Source organism: Vombatus ursinus, unplaced genomic scaffold (assembly GCF_900497805.2).
Source record: "Vombatus ursinus unplaced genomic scaffold, bare-nosed wombat genome assembly UNPS02014768.1, whole genome shotgun sequence".
Taxonomy (NCBI): domain Eukaryota; kingdom Metazoa; phylum Chordata; class Mammalia; order Diprotodontia; family Vombatidae; genus Vombatus; species Vombatus ursinus.
The window spans coordinates 19,940,051-19,959,559 of record NW_020954546.1 but is presented as its reverse complement, the minus strand read 5'-3'; the positions used below and the strand labels follow the sequence as shown (position 1 = coordinate 19,959,559).

The window sequence follows — 19,509 nt, the reverse complement described above, 5'->3', positions numbered from 1 at the left end:
CCCTGGGGCTTCTCTGAATTTTCAGACTCATCGAAAGGCAGGCTCTGGTTGGTGTTTCCCCAGGTACAAGAGATTCAGGAGTGAAACTTGCTGAGCCCGGGGCAGGGGGAATTGGGCCCTTCGCAGGCCAGGCTGCCATCAGGAGAGCTCCTGCTTCATGCTCTCAAGGGAGATGGAAGGCACTTCTGTGGAAAGCCGGGGCAGTTTTGGGGCTGGGCTCCCTATTGCCCCGGACCTAACCTTTTGTGGGGGATCCAGGGCTCTGCCTCCCAGCTACCAATTAGCCAGCGACCTTTCCCACTCTCTGGCAATTGGGATCCAGCCAGATGCAGCTGCTCCTCTGAGCCGACACTAATTAATTGTTACTCTGGGGAATATCTCCTTCTCCCTCCCTACCTCTCTCTACCTCTCTGGCTCATTCTCATTTCTGCTTCCCTTCATGACTACGTTTTCCCCTGCCCTCTCAAGGGCTAATCAGTTTCTGGGGTGGGGGAGGCAGGGGAACAATGTGTACAGATCTGAGTGTTCCCTCGGGGGCTGCATTTGGGGAAGGGAGGACTGGAACAGAAGAGTGGAGCTTTATCTCGCTGGACTCGGCCCCCTGAGGCTATCCTATTCACAGGACTTCCTTCTCTCCAAAGTGCCCACCATCTGCTCGGGCAGGAGGCTGGTGGGACTGAAAATCAAGAGAACAGATCAATCAATCAGCATTTATAGAGCACATTGGATGGACTGCCTGGGGTGTAATTATGGGAGGACATGGAAGGGAGTCACACAGGATGAGTGGGCACGGAATCTCAGAATTTAGGAGATCACAAAATCACTGGAGTAGTGGCAAATATGCCGGGTCCTGGGCTCACAGGCAGTCAGTTACCAAGAGGAAAATGAGAGAGGTTCTGTCCTCAATGAGCTTACATTCTCTAAGGAGAGGCAACACGAATACATAGTTATACACAAAAATATGCAAAATAGATCCGAGGTACTCATGGGACTCAGGGAGGTGCAGCAGCTGTGGGAATGAGGCAGGCTCTAAATTCAGGGGCCAGGGCTTGAAAGAAACTAGAAATTCGAAGAGGCAAAGAGGTAAAGAGAGAGTGAATTCCAGGCAAGGGGGCAGCCTGTGCCCAGAAAGACACGGAGACAGGACACAGGGCTTTGTGTGTCAGTAACAGTACAAAGGACAGATTGGCTATCCTGGGAATGTCGTGTGTGTGTGTGTGTGTGTGTGTGTGTGTGTGTGTGTGTGTGTGTGTGACACGGAATGATCTGGAATCAGTCTGGAAAGGGCTTTAAGTGGCAAACCGGAGTTGTCTTTTATCTCAAAGGGAATAAGGACTCACTGGGGTTTATTGAAAGAAGGAGGGGGGTGGGTGGCCCTGTAACATCTGCTCTTTGGCAGTTGTGTGGAGGATGTTTGGAGCAGGAGGCGTGAGGAGAGTGGGGACAGAAAAGAAGACCAGGGACCAGGCCCTGGAGCACAGACAAGTGAGGGAGAAAGGGGTGAGGGATGATGACCCTGCAAAGGAGACTGAGAAGGAGCAGCCAGGCAAGTAGGAGGAAGACCTCGAAAAGCAATGTTACAACAGTGTGTGTGCCCTCAGAGAAGAGAGCATCTGGAAGGACGGGTGGTCAACACTTGTCTCCAGCCCCGTCTGGCTCTGTCTGTGGCCCAGATGATCACCTATTCTCTTGGTTGTTTTTAAACACCTTCCTGTCTTCCAGAAGACTCATAGCTCACCCCCCACCCCACCTCAAGAGCAGGCACTGGGTGTCTTTTCATAAGGCACGGCAGCAATTGGGTCTTCCCCACCAGACTCAAAGCTCTCCGAGGGTGGGGATAACATCTCTCCTGTCAGAAAGGAGAACCTCAGGCCCTGGATTCAGAGATGGGGGACTACGCCTCTGATGAGGGGGACGTTCTCCTGCCCACTCCCCTTCCCCCACATTCCCCTTATCAAGGTCGGGGCTCTTCCAAGACGGGGATTGGAAACTATTTGAGAGTAGCACTGGGCTGGATCAGACTGGGATGCTCACAACGGCAGGGACCGTCGAGCGGGGCTGTCCCTCGGACGGGGGACAGGCGTCCCCCATATCAGACTTGGTTCTAAGGAGAAGGACTCCATCTCTTCCTTCCTACAGGTCCTTCCTATCACATGGGATGATAAGATCATGAAAGGGGCCTCAGAGACCACCTAGCCCTACCTCTCCATTTTACAGATGAAGAAACTGAGGTCCAGGAAAATAGGTACTTGTCTATGGTCACACAGATGGTAGATCAGGGAGGAGATGGCCAGCTCCAATACATGAGCTATCCCCTGTGGGGAGGGCGGCCTCCTCACTGACCAGGCTGGGACAGGTTCCCAGGAAGTAATAGTAATACTTGCCTACTAGTAAAGACTCAATGACCACGTGTTGGTTTTGTCATAGCAGAGATTAATTTTTGAGAATCACTGGGCTCCCTCCTCTGATTCTGTGGCAGCCCTTTCTCCATAGGATCCTAAGGGGAACTTACCAGGCCTGAGATTTCCTCTTCATAAGGCTGTGGCGTTTCCACTGGGAGTGAGGGCTGAGATGGTACATCAGCTGTCGACAGAGCTTCTCCATGGTGCCCAGGGCATCTCCCTCCTGCAACAGCAACAACCGAGGTTGATTAGCGAGGGGACCCCTGGGATCCCTGCCCCAGACCGGAGTCTCACCCACCAGCCCCAGGGTGGAAGAGAGGGCTGCTGGGTGGACCCCAAGTCAAATTCTTCCTCAGTTTTCTCACCTCACCTACAAAATACAGGGCGTGACAACAAGGTAATGAGACCAATTGTTTAACAGACCTTGTCTGGATCATAGCATGATACATTCAGAGCTGGGAGAGACCTGAGAGGTGTCGGTCTAGTTGTGTCAAACTCAGATAGAAATGGGAGCCGTTAAACCATAATGAGGATCCCTGCGGGTCACATGTTGACTTAGGAAATCACATATTAACATTATCTAATGTTTTGTTGTATTTATATTTATTTTAAAAAAGATTTCCCAATTACATTTTTTATCTAGTTCTGGCTGTACTTGGGAGGGGATAAGAGAGGGACAGTCAAAGAGCTGGACTGGTGCCCATGGAATGTTACAAAAGCTAGATGAAGGTCCCCGTTTCCCAATCACTGGGGTACTCCTCTATGGAAAGACATGGACAACACTTGTCAAGGATGAAAAAATATGGGTGGGTTCTGATCCATCTGAGTGGAGGAAGCATGAATGAGGGTCACTGGCATGACAAAGCACTGAAGTGTAGGGGTTGTCTTCTTCTAAATATCCTTCCTCTCTTCCCCCTGCAAGCCTGCCCCTTTTGATTCCATACAGGCTACCACTGCTCACAACAAAGTCAGGGTGGAGCAGTGGATAGAGGGCTGGACTTGAGTCAAAAAGAGTTAGATTCAATTCCTGGCTCAGAAACTACTAGTAGTGTGACCTTGGGCCAGTCACTTAACTGCTCTGTGCCTCAATTTCCTCCTCTGTAAAAAAAACTGAGGTAGCTGGATTCAGTTGAGCTCAGTTGAATACTATAATTGACTAATGCCAACAGTTACTTGATATCTTTAATTTAAAAAAAATTTTTAAACCTAACCAACAAAAACATTCAGATAAAGGAACAATTGTAAATAGTGATAAACTCCAAATTAGGTTATTTAGCAAAGATTATATTAACTTTAGAGAAAGAGTGTGGCAGAGTGGATGGAATGCTGAATTTAGGAGACCAAAAGACCTCGAATTAATCCTACCCCTGACTCTAGGTAGTCAGAACCTCTCAGAGCTTCAAGTAACCCCCAAAGACTATGAATGATGGATAGCTCTGCCTGGAGGGGCAAGAATTCCCACACAAACAACAGCACTGGTCATTGACATAAATTAATTGGCTGCATCTTTTCATTATCCATTTTCCTCTGGAGATGCTTTATGTGTGTGAGTCATGCCATATCCTAGTTTCTGAAAAGACCAAGTTTCAGGTCACCCAAAGGGCAATCAAGAGATGAATGGCGGGCAGTAGTAAGCTGTGCCACATTATTAGTGATTAACTGTGCAGGAGAAGCAGCATCAGGTATCTCATTAGAGATGAAAAGGAAGTGGGCCAGGCACATATCATGAATAGGGCACAGGGGGGCAGCTGGTGGCACAGTGGATAGAGCACTGACCCTGAAGTCAGGAGGACCTGAGTTCAAATCTGGCCTCAGACACATAATACTCACTAGCTATGAGACCCTGGGCAAGTCACTTAACCCCATTACCTAGCCAAAAAGGGGGCTCTTAATAAATGCTTGTTGACATCACCATCATCATCATTCATATAGTGCCTACTATGTGCTAGGTACTGTATCAAGTGCTTTACAAATGTTATCTCATTTAATCCTCACAACAACCCTAAGGGGTAGGTGCCATTATGTTCTCCATTTTACCAAAGCTGTCTTGACTTGACCAGAATGAAATATGAAAACATGTTAACTTGGGCAGCTAGGTGGAGCAGTAAATAGAGCGGTGGATCAGGAGGCTGGAAGGACCGAATTCAAATCCACCCTCAGACACTTCATAGCTGCATGACTCTGGGCAAGTCACTTAACTTCTCCCTCAGTTTCCTCATCTGTAAAATGGGGATAATAATAACACCTAAGGTTGTTATGAAGATCAAACGAGATAACATTTATTAAGTGCTTAGCATAAATGCCTGGCACATAGTAGGCACTTAAATGCTCCCTCTTCCTTCCCCTTAAAATAATAACAAGGAACATTATTTTTTTAATTTCCATGCCCCTTTCTGATCTCTTGAGTCTGTGAATTTTGTTTGGAGTTTTCTCTTGTTATTATTGTTATTATTTTTATTATTCTTTAACATTAACACTGCAGTCAGTGGGTGTGTTCTGATTCTTCTTCCTTGATTTGTCTCTCCCTCCTTCTTTGTATTCTCCATATTTGTCATTTCTTATGGCACACTAATATTCCATTTAACTTGGCTGCCACATGTGGTTCAACCATCCTCCGTCTGTTGGGCTTACGGCTTGTTCCCAGGTTTTTGCTGTCACAAATAACGTTGCTAGGAATATTTTAGTACAGCTCGGTCTTTTTTCCCTGTCAATAATATCCTTAGGGTATAATCCTATTAGTGGGATAACTGGGTCAAAGGGTATGAATAGTTCTGTAGTTATTATATAAGGCCATATCACTTTCCAGAAAGACCATCCCAAATCACTGCCCCATCGGCAGGATACCAGGGGGCCTACTTCTCCACAGGTCCACCAGCATTCCAGGTAGAGATCTGTCTCTGCATTTCCTTCCACCCAGGAACATGAAAACAAAGAACAGACCAGAATTCTTGAGAAAAGAATCCTGGCCTTGACAACTAAGAAGAAAGAAATGAGGAAAACATACAAGTCAAACAACCAACAGATGATTTTTCTCTCCAAATTTTCTCAGCTGACCTGATTTCAATCTCAGCAGCTCCAGAGCCAATCCTGCCACACACGTCCTCAGCGTGTGTCAGACAAAGGCTAGCCTGAAACTGGGTTACATGTCACTGGGCTGTTCGTCCACAGCAAGCAGGAGAGGGGACCGGATTGTGGGTGACACAATTTCATTTCGTCCACAGGTGCTGTCTTCCATATGCTTGTTAATAACCGATGCCAATTCGAACAAGAAGACAAGAAGGGATTGGGGAAGGGTCATCAGAGGCTAAGGACAGTAGAGATAGTTGGTCTATTTGTGTAACAGGAAAAAAAAGAAAGCATCTCCTGGTTCTAGACAAGTCAGAAAGAACAAAAGATAATAAATTCACTAGTTGCCAAAGGTGGCCAGAAGAATTAGAGGAAAGGGGAACAGAAGAATAGTGGTCATCCACTCTAAAACAGCCTATAGAATAACAGTACAGTTAGAGTTTTGACTATAACTTTGGGTCCATTGACCAGACCCAAAGTGAATGTTTATTATTTATTTATTTTTGGCTAGGTAATGGGGTTAAGTGACTTGCCCAGGGTCACACAGCTTGTAAGTGTTATGCGTCTGAGGCCAGATTTGAACTCAGGTCCTTCTGGCTCCAGGGCTGGTGCTCTATCCACTGCACCACCTAGATGCCCCCTGAATGTTTATTATTTATTAGTGAACGGCTCTACGTCAACTTGGAGAGAAGGTGCTGCTGGGCTGTGTCCTCAGTCCTGTTCTGTTTGAGATTTTATCTTCGGTAGAAAGTTTGCTAAAGACCCAGACGGCATGCTGATCAGATTTGTGGATAACACTGAGCTGGCAGAGGTAACACAGCGGATGACAATAAGGATCCAGAGATTGATGTGGGCTAGAACGATGGAACAAATCTAAAAAGATGAAATTCGATAGCGGTAAATGTGAAGCCCTTCACTTGGGCTCAAGAAATCAGTGTACAAAGACAGGCCGGGGGAGTCAGAGCTAATAAAAAGAGCTTGCATTTATATAATGTTTTAAGGTTTACTAAGCAATTTGCATACATTATCTCTGGGTAGAAGTTCACCAAAAGCCTGAGAGTTCAATATGAGTCAATAGTAACCCTGCCCTTCATTGCCCCCCCCCCCCGACTATAATTCCATTGGTGTAGGTAGTTTCCCTCTCCCAAAGCAGATCAGCACCTTCTCTGAAAACTTATCGCCTTGGGGCGGTCACCTGGGGGCACTGAGAGGTTCCATGATTTGCCCAGTCACACTGGCTAGGATGGGTCAGAGGTGCAGTTTGAACCCGGGTGTCCCTGGCTCCAAGGCCCCTGTAGGCAAGTCTCCTCCCCTCTCCAAGCTTCCCTCAGTTCCCTCACCTGTAAAATGAGCGGCTTGGACTAGATGACCTCTGAGGGCCCTTTGAGCACCAGAACTAGACTTCTGTAGTGATGAAACATATTCACTTCTTCTTGTTAGAAGGGTGGGGGACTGTGGATATGGTAGGGTATACGCACACTTCTCGCTGGCCAGGAAAGGAGGCATTTTTCCAACACAGCAGTGTTTCCCATGGCATTCCCCAAAGGGTTGGGGATCCTGCATGCAAGACCTTGCTAGAAAATGGTAGGGAGGGTGAGAGGCAGGCGGTCAATTTGCCAGTTTATTTAGCTCAACTGTTTCTCTTTGATATAAAGGATATTTCTATGGGGGGGGGTGTTGATGAAAAGTGACATTAACATAAAAACAAAAACAAAAACAAAATCCCAAAGCATCTCAAAACACTTTTTGAAACCCAAACTGAATGCCACGTAACTACAATGGTGAAGCTTTTCCCTAAAGAAAAGATGAGCCAAATGCAGCTCCCTCTTTTCTTTGCAGAGGTGGAGGGCTATGAATGCTGCATACACTGTTAGATGCAACATTGGTTAGCTTTGCTGAATTGGTTTTCTTTTCCCCTATTTCTTTTTTCTTCTTTGTTACATGGGATGACTCACTGGGCTGGGGAAAGGAGAAAGATAAATTTGGAAAATAAAGGTGATGTCAAAACAAAAGATGTCAATAAAAACATTTAAATACCATTTTTAAAAGGGTCGTGAGAACCTTAAAGCACGAATTTAGGGTTCTTCTGCCTCGCTGTATCCCCCACAGGCCCCAGAGAAGTACTGGGCACGCTATAAAAAGCCTGATGCTTGTAGCAGCTGCCAGCCCGGGCAGGTCCTTGCCAGCATGGCACTGCCAAGCACTTTGCCACAAAGGACCCAGGAGCCCTGGGCAGAGGAAGAGAGTGGGTGCCACCCGGGTCTGGGACCAGGTGCCTTGCTGCTGTCGTCCCTCCACTCTCCCTCGTCCTATCAAATCCCCCACTCAGTTCAGACAGAAGGGCATTCAGGCCTGGAAGGCTTGTTAAACTTCTTCAATGTGACTTGTCAGGAGGAAATGAAAAGGTTGGACTGTGGAGCCGGCAGCGGCAGCAGCAGCAGCAGCAGCGGTGGTGGCAGCTCCTTCTCATTGCCGAGGACGATTTCCTGATCTCCCTTGAGCATCACTAGTGCTACTCAGCAATCAGAGACTAGGAAAGGAGGGAAGGGTTGAGGGTGGGTGGGAGGAGGGAGGCACCCACACAGAGGAAAGACGGAGGGAGCTTTGGGAATCAGGTCCCACCCTTAGCACGCATCAAGCTGGAGAAGACCAACTTCCCCCACCTTCCACCCCCTCAATTTGGTCTCGCAAGAAGCTCCAGAGCCTGGCTTGTCTATTGGGGCCAAAAAGGGAAACCCACAAACCTCCACCTCCTCCCACCCCTAGGGCCTCCTTCCCTACTTGACCTTGGGAGCCGGGAATTTCTGCAGAAGAAGAGATGAGAGGGCAAGAAGAAAGAGAGAGAAAAGAGCGGGCAGGGGGAGAAAGGAAGAAGCAAGGGGAAGAGAAGATAGGATGGAGGAGATGGCTTGAGATCTCTATCATTCTGGAAATAAAGCTGGAGGTGATGCCCTCCCACTACTTCATCTCAAGCAAACACAAAATAAAGAGCTCACACAGTGAAGACGCAGAGCAGGGAGAGCAGACTCTGGGTCAGGCAAGGGACAGTGTCTCCAGAGGACTCCCCTAGGGGCCAGAGGCTGTAGAAAAAGAGAACGGAGATGCTGTGAGACAGCCAAGCGATGGAGGAGGTTTGGGGAGCCCTCTCTGGAGTCCCCTCGATGCTCAGCTTCATTGCGGGGTTGGGATGGGGGAAGGGAGATGGCTGGGTTTGGAGTTGGGGGACCTGGCTTCTAATCTGAGTCATTTATGGAGGAGCGAGAGATGAGGCTGATGACTTTGCCCAGCTCTGCCTCAGACGCTCAAGTCAAGACGTGGCCCTTGTGATGTCATTGGGCCTCTTCAAGAATGAAGGCTGAAGGGGTGGAGCCAAGATGGCAGAGTAAAAGCAGTGGCCTGCTTGAGCTCTCCCCCAAAACCCTCCAAATACCTGTAAAAAATGGCTCTAAACAAATTCTAGAGCAGCAGAACCCACAAACAGAATGAAGGCTGAACAACTTCTGTGTGACCTAGAGCTAATCATTTAACTCCTCTGGACCTCAGTTTCCTCATCTGAAAAGTGAGGGGGATGGGACGAGATGATCCTCAGGGTCTCTTTCAGATGAAGGTCCTATAGAGGCAACCAACCATGGAGATAAACTCAGGGAGCTTAGATGGTCTGTGTTAGCCCCGAGAGACCTCAGTTTCCCTTCATTGCCTTGTTTCCCCCGACACAGACACAGACACAGATACAGACACAGACACAGACAGACAGACAGACAGACACACACCCCAATCCAAGTTTGTCCTGAGTGCCTGATGTCCTCTCCCTACCACTGACCAGCAAGTGTCTTGGACACAGATTTCTCCTAGTCTTTCGGGGGACGTTCATCACGGTACCTTGGATAGAACCCTGGCTCTGGAGTCAGAGGTTCAAAGGCTGCCTCTCATACTTACTCTTACTACCTGTGTTACCTTCAGTCCCTGGACCTCAGTTTCCTTCTCTGAAAAATGAGGATATTGGACTAGGATCCAGGTCTGAATCTGCAATCTGGCTACCTCCAAGCTCTCTAGGAACCACTGCCTGGTCTGTTAGGGGTTTAGGGGAAGCCCTCCCCTCCTCCTCCCTAGGAGGCAAACCTGGCCAGACGTGGAGTCTGGGCAAGGAGAGGTGGGCTTCTCCCCAGGGGGATGTACCCAGCCACGGCACCTGCACCCATCAGCAGGTGGGTGAGCTAACTGAGCTTAGCACCCAATGAGCAAGAGCGATGGGTTCAAGCAGGAAGCTGCCAGATGGTCAGAGCTTTCTCCCAGCATCCTCACTCCTCCTCCGCTTGGCTTCCCCCTGCTTGCACAGGAGCAGGCTGGTGGTCAAAGGACCTCGGCGATCATCTAGTCCTATAACTGAGGAAACTGAGGTCCAGGGAGGCTAAAGCTGGATGAAACCTCAGTCCAACACTTTCATTTTACAGATGAGGAAACTGAGGCCCAGGGATGTTTAGTGACTTGCCAGAGGTGGCAAGAATCAGAGGTGGGATTTGAACCCAGGTCCTCTGACTCCAGGTGAGCTCTTCCCACTACACCATTCTGCCTGCAGAGTAGGACACTCTGGGAAACGCCAACACTTTCCATTTTCCTGGGCACTTGTGAAGGGAGACACTAATGGTAAGACCTTTGTCTCTGGTGCTTAATAAATGTTTATTGATTGGGATCCTGGGGGTCCTTCCTGCCTTGTGTCAGAGGGGAAGCATATGCATGTATTAATCACCTACTATGTACCAGACATTACGCTTTACAAATAGTATCTCATTTGATCTTCTGTGAGGTGAAGAATCTGAGGCATACAGGGTGAAGTGATTTGCTTAGGGTGGCGCAGCTAGGAAGCATCTGAGACTGGATTTCAGACTCCTCTTCCAGAGTTCAAACCCAGCCTCAGACACGTACTGGTTGTGTGACCCTGGGCAAGTCACTTCACCCTGTTTGTATCAGTTTCTTCATCTGTAAAATGAGCTGGAGAAGGAAATGGTAAAGCACTCCAGTAACTTTGCCAAGAAAACCCCAAATGGAGTCGTGGAGAGTTGACTGAACGATAACTCTGACTCCAGACCCAGTCAGCGCTCTAAGCGGTTCGAGACCTGCAGTATCTCCCCACGGTCTCCCCTCCCCCCCCCCCCCACACCTGTGGCTCCTGCCCCAGTGTCAGAATTGCTAGTTCTCTCTGTGGTGGTGGGGGTGGGGATTGATCTGAGCAGAACTCGCCTCTGCTCAGGGAAGCCTAGAGTGCCCAGAACCAGCTGAGGCTGCTTCTGGAGAAGGCCAGGAGCCCAGGGATGGGGCAGGAGCAGTCAAAGGGTATGGGCACAGGGTGGCCGGCGCTGGCCAAGGCCCTTATCGGGCCGCACACACAAGAGCCCGGGTTCCAGGCTTGGCAGCGGAGGCGGCGAGGGGAAGGCTGGCGCTGATGGATAACGCCTCACCCATAGACACTCGGGCATCCAGCCCAGGGCGCTCCCTTTGTCTCAGAACAACAAAACCCCGACTTCTGTGGCTCTAAACTGCCTCCTTTTGAGGAGGCTGAGAGGGGCACAGACCAGCAGGGAGGATCAGAAAGCATCTCAGATCTAAAGCCTGGGGGGATCCCGGGGCCAGAGCTTCTAACCCAGTTATTTCACTGATGACTTTGGTCCGAGGCCACACGAGTGCTACCTGGCTGAGCAGGGATTTGAACCCACGTCCCCTGAGGGCCAACCCAGCCGTCTTCCCACTGGGTCTTGTAGCAAGGCCAGGGTTTAGTCCAGGTCTTTGGACACGACACTGTCCTTCCACTTTTACACTTTTGTGTAAGCACCAGATCTGAAGCCTCCTAGCTGGGCGACTCTACCTTTCTCAGACCTAGTTTCTACATCTTCAAAATGGGCATAAGAAAAACCATATTGCTTAGGTTGTTGTGAGGATCGACTAAGATAATCAACAAGGCTTTAGAAGCCCCAGCTGCTCTCACTGTTACAAGAAGCAGCAGGTCGTGGGGCCTGGGAGAAGTCAGGAAGGCCTGGGTTCAAGTTCAGCCTCTGCCACACACGACTGTGTGACCCTGAGCAAGTCCCTTGACCTCTCAGTGCCCCAGGCCACTCTGTTGTTGGTGTTGTTCAGTTGTTCCAGTGGGGTCCAACTCTCTGTGACCTCATTTGGGGTTTTCTCAGTAAAGATACTGGAGTGGTTCATCATTTCCTTCTCTTTTTACAGATGAGGAAACTGAGTTTAAAAGTGTTAAGTGACTTACCCAGGGTCACACAGCTAGTAAGTGTCTGAGGCTGGATTTGAACTCAGAAAGATGAGTCTTACTCCAAGTCCAGTGCTCTATGCACTATGGTGCCACCTAGCTGCCCAGGAAACTCTTTAGGACTAACAGGTAGAAAGAAGAAAGGAAGGAGGGAAGAAAGGAAGGAAGAAAGGAAGGAGGGAAGGAAGGAAGGAAACAAGCATTTATTAAGCACCTATCATGTGTTAGGCACCGTGCTAAGCACTTTACCAACATTACCTCAGTGGATCTTCACGACCTCAGGAGGTAGGTACTATCATTATCCTTATTTTACAGGTGAGGAAACTGAGGCAGACAGAGGTTAAGTGACTTGCCCAGGGCATTATAGCTAGTAAGTGTCTGAGGCTGGATTTGAATTCAGCTCTTCCTGATCCCAGCCCCAGCACTGTGCCACCAGCTGCCTCTAGGGTGTTTGTTTCTTCATTTGACACTTTCAAAAACCAGTGAAATCATAGGTTCAGTCTCTATGCATCATTAATAATGATAGCTGGTATATACACATATGCATGTGTAGATAATAATATATAGATATTATGTATCTATATATGTATATATAGATATATACATATATAGATGTATATATAGATAGATATGTATAGATAACAATATATAGATAATAATATAGATAATAATAATAACACATACATATACATATATCACCTAAGGTTTGGAAAGTACTTTCTATATGTTGTCTCATTTGATCCTGGGAGTAGGCGTTATTATCTTCCCCATCGTACAGATGAGGAAGCTGAGGCTGACAGATATTAAGGAATTTGCCCAGGTCACACAGCTAGTCGGTGTCCGAGGGAGGATTTGAACTCAAGAGTTCCCGTTTCTAGTCCATCCTCTCTCCTCTGTACCATCTGGCTGCTTCCCTATGGAACCACTGCCTGTCTCTGGATATCACCTTCTTCCTCTGTAGAATATGGGCCCTGAGATCAACAGTCTCTCCCTGCTCTGACATTCTATGGTTCCATGATAAGCCGAGAGTTGTTTGCCTCCAGTGACCACGAGCCCTGTCAGCCCGAATGTAGCCACTCCCCCCAATCTGTTCTTGGAGGCAGGGAATGAGGTTTCTGCTGATTGCCAGATGGAGACAAGGAGATGGAGGGATTTCCTGTAAACCCTTTGGCCCTGTCCTTGCCTTTTCCCTATTTAATTTATCAAGCAGCCGACCACTCTGACCCCAGACTGTAGAGACAGGCTCTGAGCTATCTGCCCTGACAGATGAATAATTCTCCCATACCTTGTTTGGCTCGGCCCATTATCTTATCAAAGGGTTCTGAACATCCTTCGGATGCCTCACAGGGCAGACAGGGAGGATGTTATTATCCTTGTTTTATGAGTCCAAGAAATCAGCTTCATGGTATAGCTAGACTGCAGGGGTGAGCAACCTGCAGCCTCCAGGCTGTACTTGAGGACCTAGAGGCCCACATGTGGCCTTGAGACTGCAGGTTCCTCACCCCTGAGCTACAGCATAATTCCTCTGAAAAATATCAGGGGGTCTTGGTAACCTGCAAATTCAGCGTGAGTCAAGAGTATGCTTGCTATGAGTGCCAGATCAGCTGATGTGATGGTGGGTTCTTTTAAGTGGCAAAGGATCTGAGAGGGTGGTGGTGGCAATGCCACTGTGCTCTGCCCTCTGACAGTCCCATTTTAGGAAGGACATTGATCTGCTGGAGAAAGCCTGGAGGGGGCCCAAGATCAGTTGAAGGAACTGGGAATGTTTAGCCCGGAGAGGAGAAGACTGGGGGGTTTGGGGGCAGGGATGACAGCTGCTTTCAAGTACCCGTGGCAGACTCAGAGGACAGAACCAGGTCCAATGGGTGAAGCTTCAGAGAGGCAGCTTGAAGACTGGTGTTGGGAAGGCCTTCCCCAAAATCAGAGTTCTCCCACAGTGTAGAGGGCTGCCTGGAGAAGCAGCCGCGTGGGGATCTCATTCGAGATACTCAAGGGAAGACCGCATGGACACTACGGAAGATCCTCCTATCCCGGGCTGGATTGGTAGTACCCTCTAACTGAATGGGAGAGAAGAGACATCCATCAGCGAGGAGAAGCTAGAGCAGACCGGCGGGCAGGGAGAAAAGCAGGAGCCAGGGAGAGATGGACTGAGGGCCTGATCTCTTCAAGATCTCCCAGCCCTCCAAAGCCACATCTTCGGAAATAATTCAGAGGAAGGGCGAGGAGCTGCTCAGATGAGGGGGGGATTTCACAACTGGAGAAGCGTAAAAATCTCCCACCAAACCTTTTCGACATTCATACTCATTCCTGGACAGCATCCCCCGGAGACAGTCAACCTTCCTTCCTTTCCAGCGAGCGGGAGACTGTATGAGCCAGGGTATGAGCCGTCCCTCAGCCTCCAGCCTCGCACACAAAAGCGAGCCCTGAACCGCACAGCAGCAAGAGGTCTGGGTTTGGATCGGGAGGATCTGGGTTTGAATTCCACCTTGGAAACGACCTGAGCGACTGTGAAAACCACCTCTGCTTCCTTATCTCTAAAATGGGGGTTGGACGGAAGGACTCCTGGGGTCCCTCCAGTTCTAGGTCTATGAGTCTGTGACCTGCGTGGCCTTAGGCAAATCCCCCAGCATCACTCTGCCTCAGTTTCTTCCTAAGTAAAATAAGGGGGTTGGGTTAGATGGCCCCTGGGGTCCCTCCCCAAATCTAAAGCATGATCCTATAACCTCTCCCAGTCTCAGTTTCCTTCTTTGTAAAATGAGGTGTTTGGCCTAGAGGGTTTCTGGGTTTTCCTCCAGCACTACACCTACGAGTCCATGATATAAAGAAGGGGTCAAGGCAAACTAGGTGGGAAACAGTAAGAGGACAAGGGACTTTAGGACTGGGTGGGGGGAAGTGGGGGGAGGAGGAACACCCTGGAGCTGGAGGGGCCAAGCCCCTCTTCCCCCCAAGGCTGGGCCAGAAACAAAGAAAGCAGTACATAATTTATGTCTGCAACGGGTTCCTGGGGCTCAATTATTCAGCAACGTTGACTATAAAAACGCCCAGGGAGAAGGGGAAAGGGGTGGCTGAGCCGCGTGGGAGTGAAGCGGGCAGGTTGCTTTCAAATCCTAGCCGTGAGACCAACTCAACCAGGCACCGATTGGGCTGAGGTTTCCACCTCCCAGAAGGAAATTGGAACCAGGCCATGCTCAGGCTGTTGAGAGCTCTGGAGACTTCTGCCCCAGGGGAGGGCACCAGGGAGGGGATGGAGGAGGCAGGGCTGGGCACTCATTCAACAATGCATCCTTCGGGAAGGAGGGTGATGTCCCGGAGAGAGACAGAGCTGGCCTCGAATCAGGAAGACCTGGGCTCAAGCCCTGATTCAGACACATATTGACTCTGGGACCCTGGGACAGTCATTTGACTTTTTGGTGCCACAGACAATTGTCAAAAATCCTTAAGTTGCACCCTCAAATTGTTTACCAAGAATTTCCCTACACAGAAAAAATATAGGCTCTAAAACAAACAGACACTGCCTTTTGCCTTTCTTTGTATCCCCGGAGCTTAGCATGGTGCCTGGCAAATGATGGCTGCTTTCGTCCAGTCGTTTTTTGAGATGTGTCTGACTCTTCACGACTCTATTTGGGGTTTTCTTGGCAAAGATACTGGAGCGGTTTGCCATTTCCTTCTTCAGCTCATCTGACAGATGAGGAAACTGAGGCAAACAGGGTGAAGTGACTTGCCCAGGGTCACACAGTAGGAGGACATGGGAATATCTGAATAAGTATCTGAAGTCAGATTTGAACTCATTTCCTCTGACTCCAGGCTGGGCATTCTGTACACTATGGCACCACCTAGCTGCCCCCTTCAGAAACTTACTGAAAGAGTACCTGACTACTGGACAAGTCACCTTCCGTGGTGACTCAGTGTCCTCCTCCGTGAAATGAGGGGACTGGAGTAGATGAACTCTTATTTCCCTTCCAGTTCTAAAATTATGATCTTAGGATTTTTTGGGGGGGATTTGTTTTCACATCACCTTCTTTTCCAATATATGCCCTACTAGGTAGTGGAATGGATAGAGCACTGGACCTGGAGTTAAGAAGATCTGTGTTTAAATCTGGCCTCAGATACTTACTAATTATGTGAGCCTGGCCATGTCTGCCTCAGTTTTCCCTTCTGTAAAATGGGGGTCATCATAGACCCTATTTCCTAGGGTTGTTATGAGGATCAGATGAGATAATATTTGTAAAGTGCTTAGCACACAATAGGCACTTACTAAATGCTTGCTCCCTTTCCTCCTCCTCTGTTTCCTTACCTAATAAGCCATCCCTTCTAACAAAAAAAAAAAGAAAGAAGGAAAAAAAGGAAGAAAGCCATTCAGCAGAAATTCAGCTGGTTCCAATTGGAAAGTGAGAGAGGAAGAAAATTCAGCAAGGCTAGGGATGGGTGGGGAGCAATCTGCTGGCTGAGGTAAGCCCATTTACACCCTGAGTTCCTGATCTCTCCAATGAAGGAAGAGAAGGGCATTTCTCCTCTTCTCTTCTGAGATAAGCCTGGGGAAATGGCTTCTCATGTAGCCTCCTGGGACTGGGCAAGGATCGACTGACCCATCCATTCACTGACTCCTCAACTTAGCTGAAATAATGACTGCATTTATTAATACAAGGCCTCGAAGGGGACCAAGAACTTTACCCACATCATCTCATTTGTCCCTTCAAACCACCCCATAAAAGACTTACATGAACTGATGCAAAGTGAAAAGAGCAGAACCAAGAGAATGTTGTATACAGTAACAGCAACATTGTTCCACAAAGAACTGTGGATGACTTAGTTATTGTCAACAACACAATGACCCAGGACAATCCCAAAGGACTAATGATGAAGCATACCATCCGCCTCCAGAGGAAGAACTGATGTTGTTTGAATACAGATTGAAGCGTGCCAATTTCACTTTCTTTCATTTTTTCCTTTATTCCAGTCTTCCTGTACAAAATGACTAACGTGGAAATGTTTTACATGATTGCACATGTGTAGCTTATATCTCATTGCTTACACCTCAGGGATGGGGGAGGAGAAGGAGGAAGGAAGGGAAAGAATCTGGAACGCAAAACTTTAACTAAAAATGTTTAAAAAAAAAAAAAGCCCAACCCATGGAGTAGTCACTGTCGTTATTATCCCCATCTTACAGATGAGGAAAATGAGACTCAAAGAAGAGAGACTTGCGCCTGGTCCCATAGCTCATATGTATCAAAGGCAAAGTTTGAACCAGAGTGTTCCTGCCTTTAAGTCTAATGCTCTATCCACTATGCCCTGCTGCCTCTCTCTCAAGGACTAACTAAGCAGAGACTTGTCTCCACCATCCTCAGTGGCCTCCCCCTACCCCAATCATCCCACCCCCACCTTGAGGCTGTCTGCACTTCCAATTTCCCATTGCTATGGAGGAGAGATTAACAGAAGGTTCTTTCTGTGATGAATAGCCCAGGTCCTCACCCTTATCCTAGGGAAAATCAGCTTCCCTTCAGCCCTTCGGCACCTGATAAGATCCCCAATCAGCTCTTCAGCAAGCCTTGGCAGCCCCAGCCAGCATCCTGCCTCCCTTCCTTGTCTCCCCCCACCAGTCTCAGAGCCTGTCTCCCTCCCTACCCTGCATCTTTCCATCCTCAGCTCTCTTCTCCTGCACTGGGGAAAGATGCTGGTTAAAGCAGCTCTTCTCTAAGATCAGTTACTCAGCAAGCATCCACTGAACATTTGCCGCATTCACCACCATGCTAGGGGCACAGAAGGTGGAGTGAGGGGAGAGATGCCAATGTCTTAAGACAGGGTCTCTGCCTTCCAAGAACTTACAGTCTGGGTGGGGAGGCTCCCCAGATCACAGATTATCTGAGCTGGAAAGGACGCTAGATATCTTTTATGGTACAGTGAGAGGCGAGAACACGGGATCTGTAATTATCAGAGGACCTGGTGACTTTAGGCAAGCACTGTCCCTCTCTGGGCCTCAGTTGTCTTGTTTGTACAATGAAGGGGCTAGGCTAAGTTCCCTTTTAGCTCTCAATTTAAGACCCTATCGTCTTTTTACAGCAAAGGAAACTGAGAATCACACAAGACATATGTGAAAAACAACTGCAGAACCATAATAATGATAACATAGCTAGGTCCTGATCAGTGGGGATATGGAGCTACTGAAGGGGTCCAATCATTTGGACTCACCCTGCAGAGTTCTGTTGCACTGGAACCAATGATCACATTCTGCGTAACTTTGAAAAGGACCCACGGTTGGCACTAGTCCGGACCTGGCTCTAATAACGCCCACTTCTCTCCCCATTTGAGGCTGGCCAAGCACTTCCCTTCTAACGACCCTAGGAAACAGGCGAAGCACACAGGACTGTTCCCATTTGCAGATGAGAAAACTGAGGCTCCAAAGAGTTCAGTCAATCATCCATGACTGAGAAGCGTCTGAGCTGAGACCAGAAGACAAGTCTTCTCGCTGCAAGGCCAGTGCTCTCCCCCCTACTTTATGGGGCAGGGAGAGGGCATTATATAAACTGGGGAGCAAAGTTTAAATATTGGGGATCTCAGGGAAGGGGGAGATCAGTCTGGTCTGAGCTGGTCAGAGAAGGCTTTAGGGAGCACTCTGGCTGAGCCTTGAAGGATGAGGAGAAAGTGGCTAAGCAGCTAGGACTGGAGGACAGGCAGCATCTCTTCAAAGACCTTCTCTCCATCCCCCAATGCCCCACAGGGGAGAAGGGGGGTGGGGAGAATGAAAGAAGATAAGGGGAGGAGGAGTCAACAAAGCCAGAGCATGATTCAACCACGGAACTAGCTCAGTGCATTTCTGGGGAAGGAGAAAGCAGGGCTTTGGACCCTTGCTCCACACCACAGCTTCCACTCCAGATGGAGAATTCCACTGAGGAATGGAGGAAAGAGAGGGGGAAGTGTGGGTTGCAGCCAGAGGGCAAGAATTCCAAGCCTTTTCCCAGGGATGCCTCGGAAGGGAGGCCATCAGCCACTACCCTCTCCACCCTCTGTATCAACACTCCCATAGAGCTGGTCAGCCAGGAATCTGTCTCTTTCTACTTTTAGACAAAATTGTTTAGGCTGCACTAAAGCTCTGTGCCTCAGTTTCCCCATTTGTATAATGAAGGTTAGCCTAGATCAGGGGTACTCAACCCCTCAAAAGTCTGTGGACAGACTTCAGGGGTCCATGAACTTGGATGGGAAAAAATTTACATCTTTATTTTCATTAACCTCTAACTGAATATGAGCATTGCCTTCAATCACGTAAGAACAATATTCTGAGAAGGGGCCTGGAGGCTCCCTAAGGGGTCCATGACACACACAAAGTACCCCTGGACCAGCTGGATGACCTTTAACATCTTTCCTAACTCCAAACCCTATGAGTCCATCATTCCTGCTTCAGCTTTTCCTCACCTACACTCCTGACCCAGACCCTAAATCAGTCTGCTCCTTCTCCTTCCTTTATCTTGGCACTGTCTGTACTCTCTCCTCTCCTTCTGTCCTTGTTGTTAAAGTGGCCAGCCTCAGGAAGATGATGTTGGTAGCTTGGTAGAGGCTGGATTAGGGAGGGGAGAGGCTTGAGGCAAGAAGACCAGTTAAGATCCTAGAGAGAGGTGATAAGGGCTTGGACCAGGTCCATGGTCTGTAGGGCAAAGTACACAGAATAGATGGATGGATGGATGGGTGGGTGAGTGGATGGATGGATGGATGGATGGAGGGACAGACAGATGGCTGGATGGAAGGATGGACGAATGGGTGGACGGATGGATGGATGGATGGGTGGATGGA

At 48.7% G+C, this 19,509-nt stretch overlaps 1 protein-coding gene across 1 annotated transcript in view; it reads right to left on the bottom strand.

Annotated features, from left to right (window-relative positions):
• The window catches only part of LRRC75A (leucine rich repeat containing 75A), a 118,280-nt gene that overhangs the window by 23,467 nt on the left and 75,304 nt on the right, over window positions 1-19,509 (bottom strand). The window contains exon 3 of the mRNA XM_027861454.1: window positions 2,513-2,625. Within this exon, the coding sequence (XP_027717255.1) occupies window positions 2,513-2,625 (113 nt within the window). The remainder of the gene's footprint in view (window positions 1-2,512; window positions 2,626-19,509) is intronic.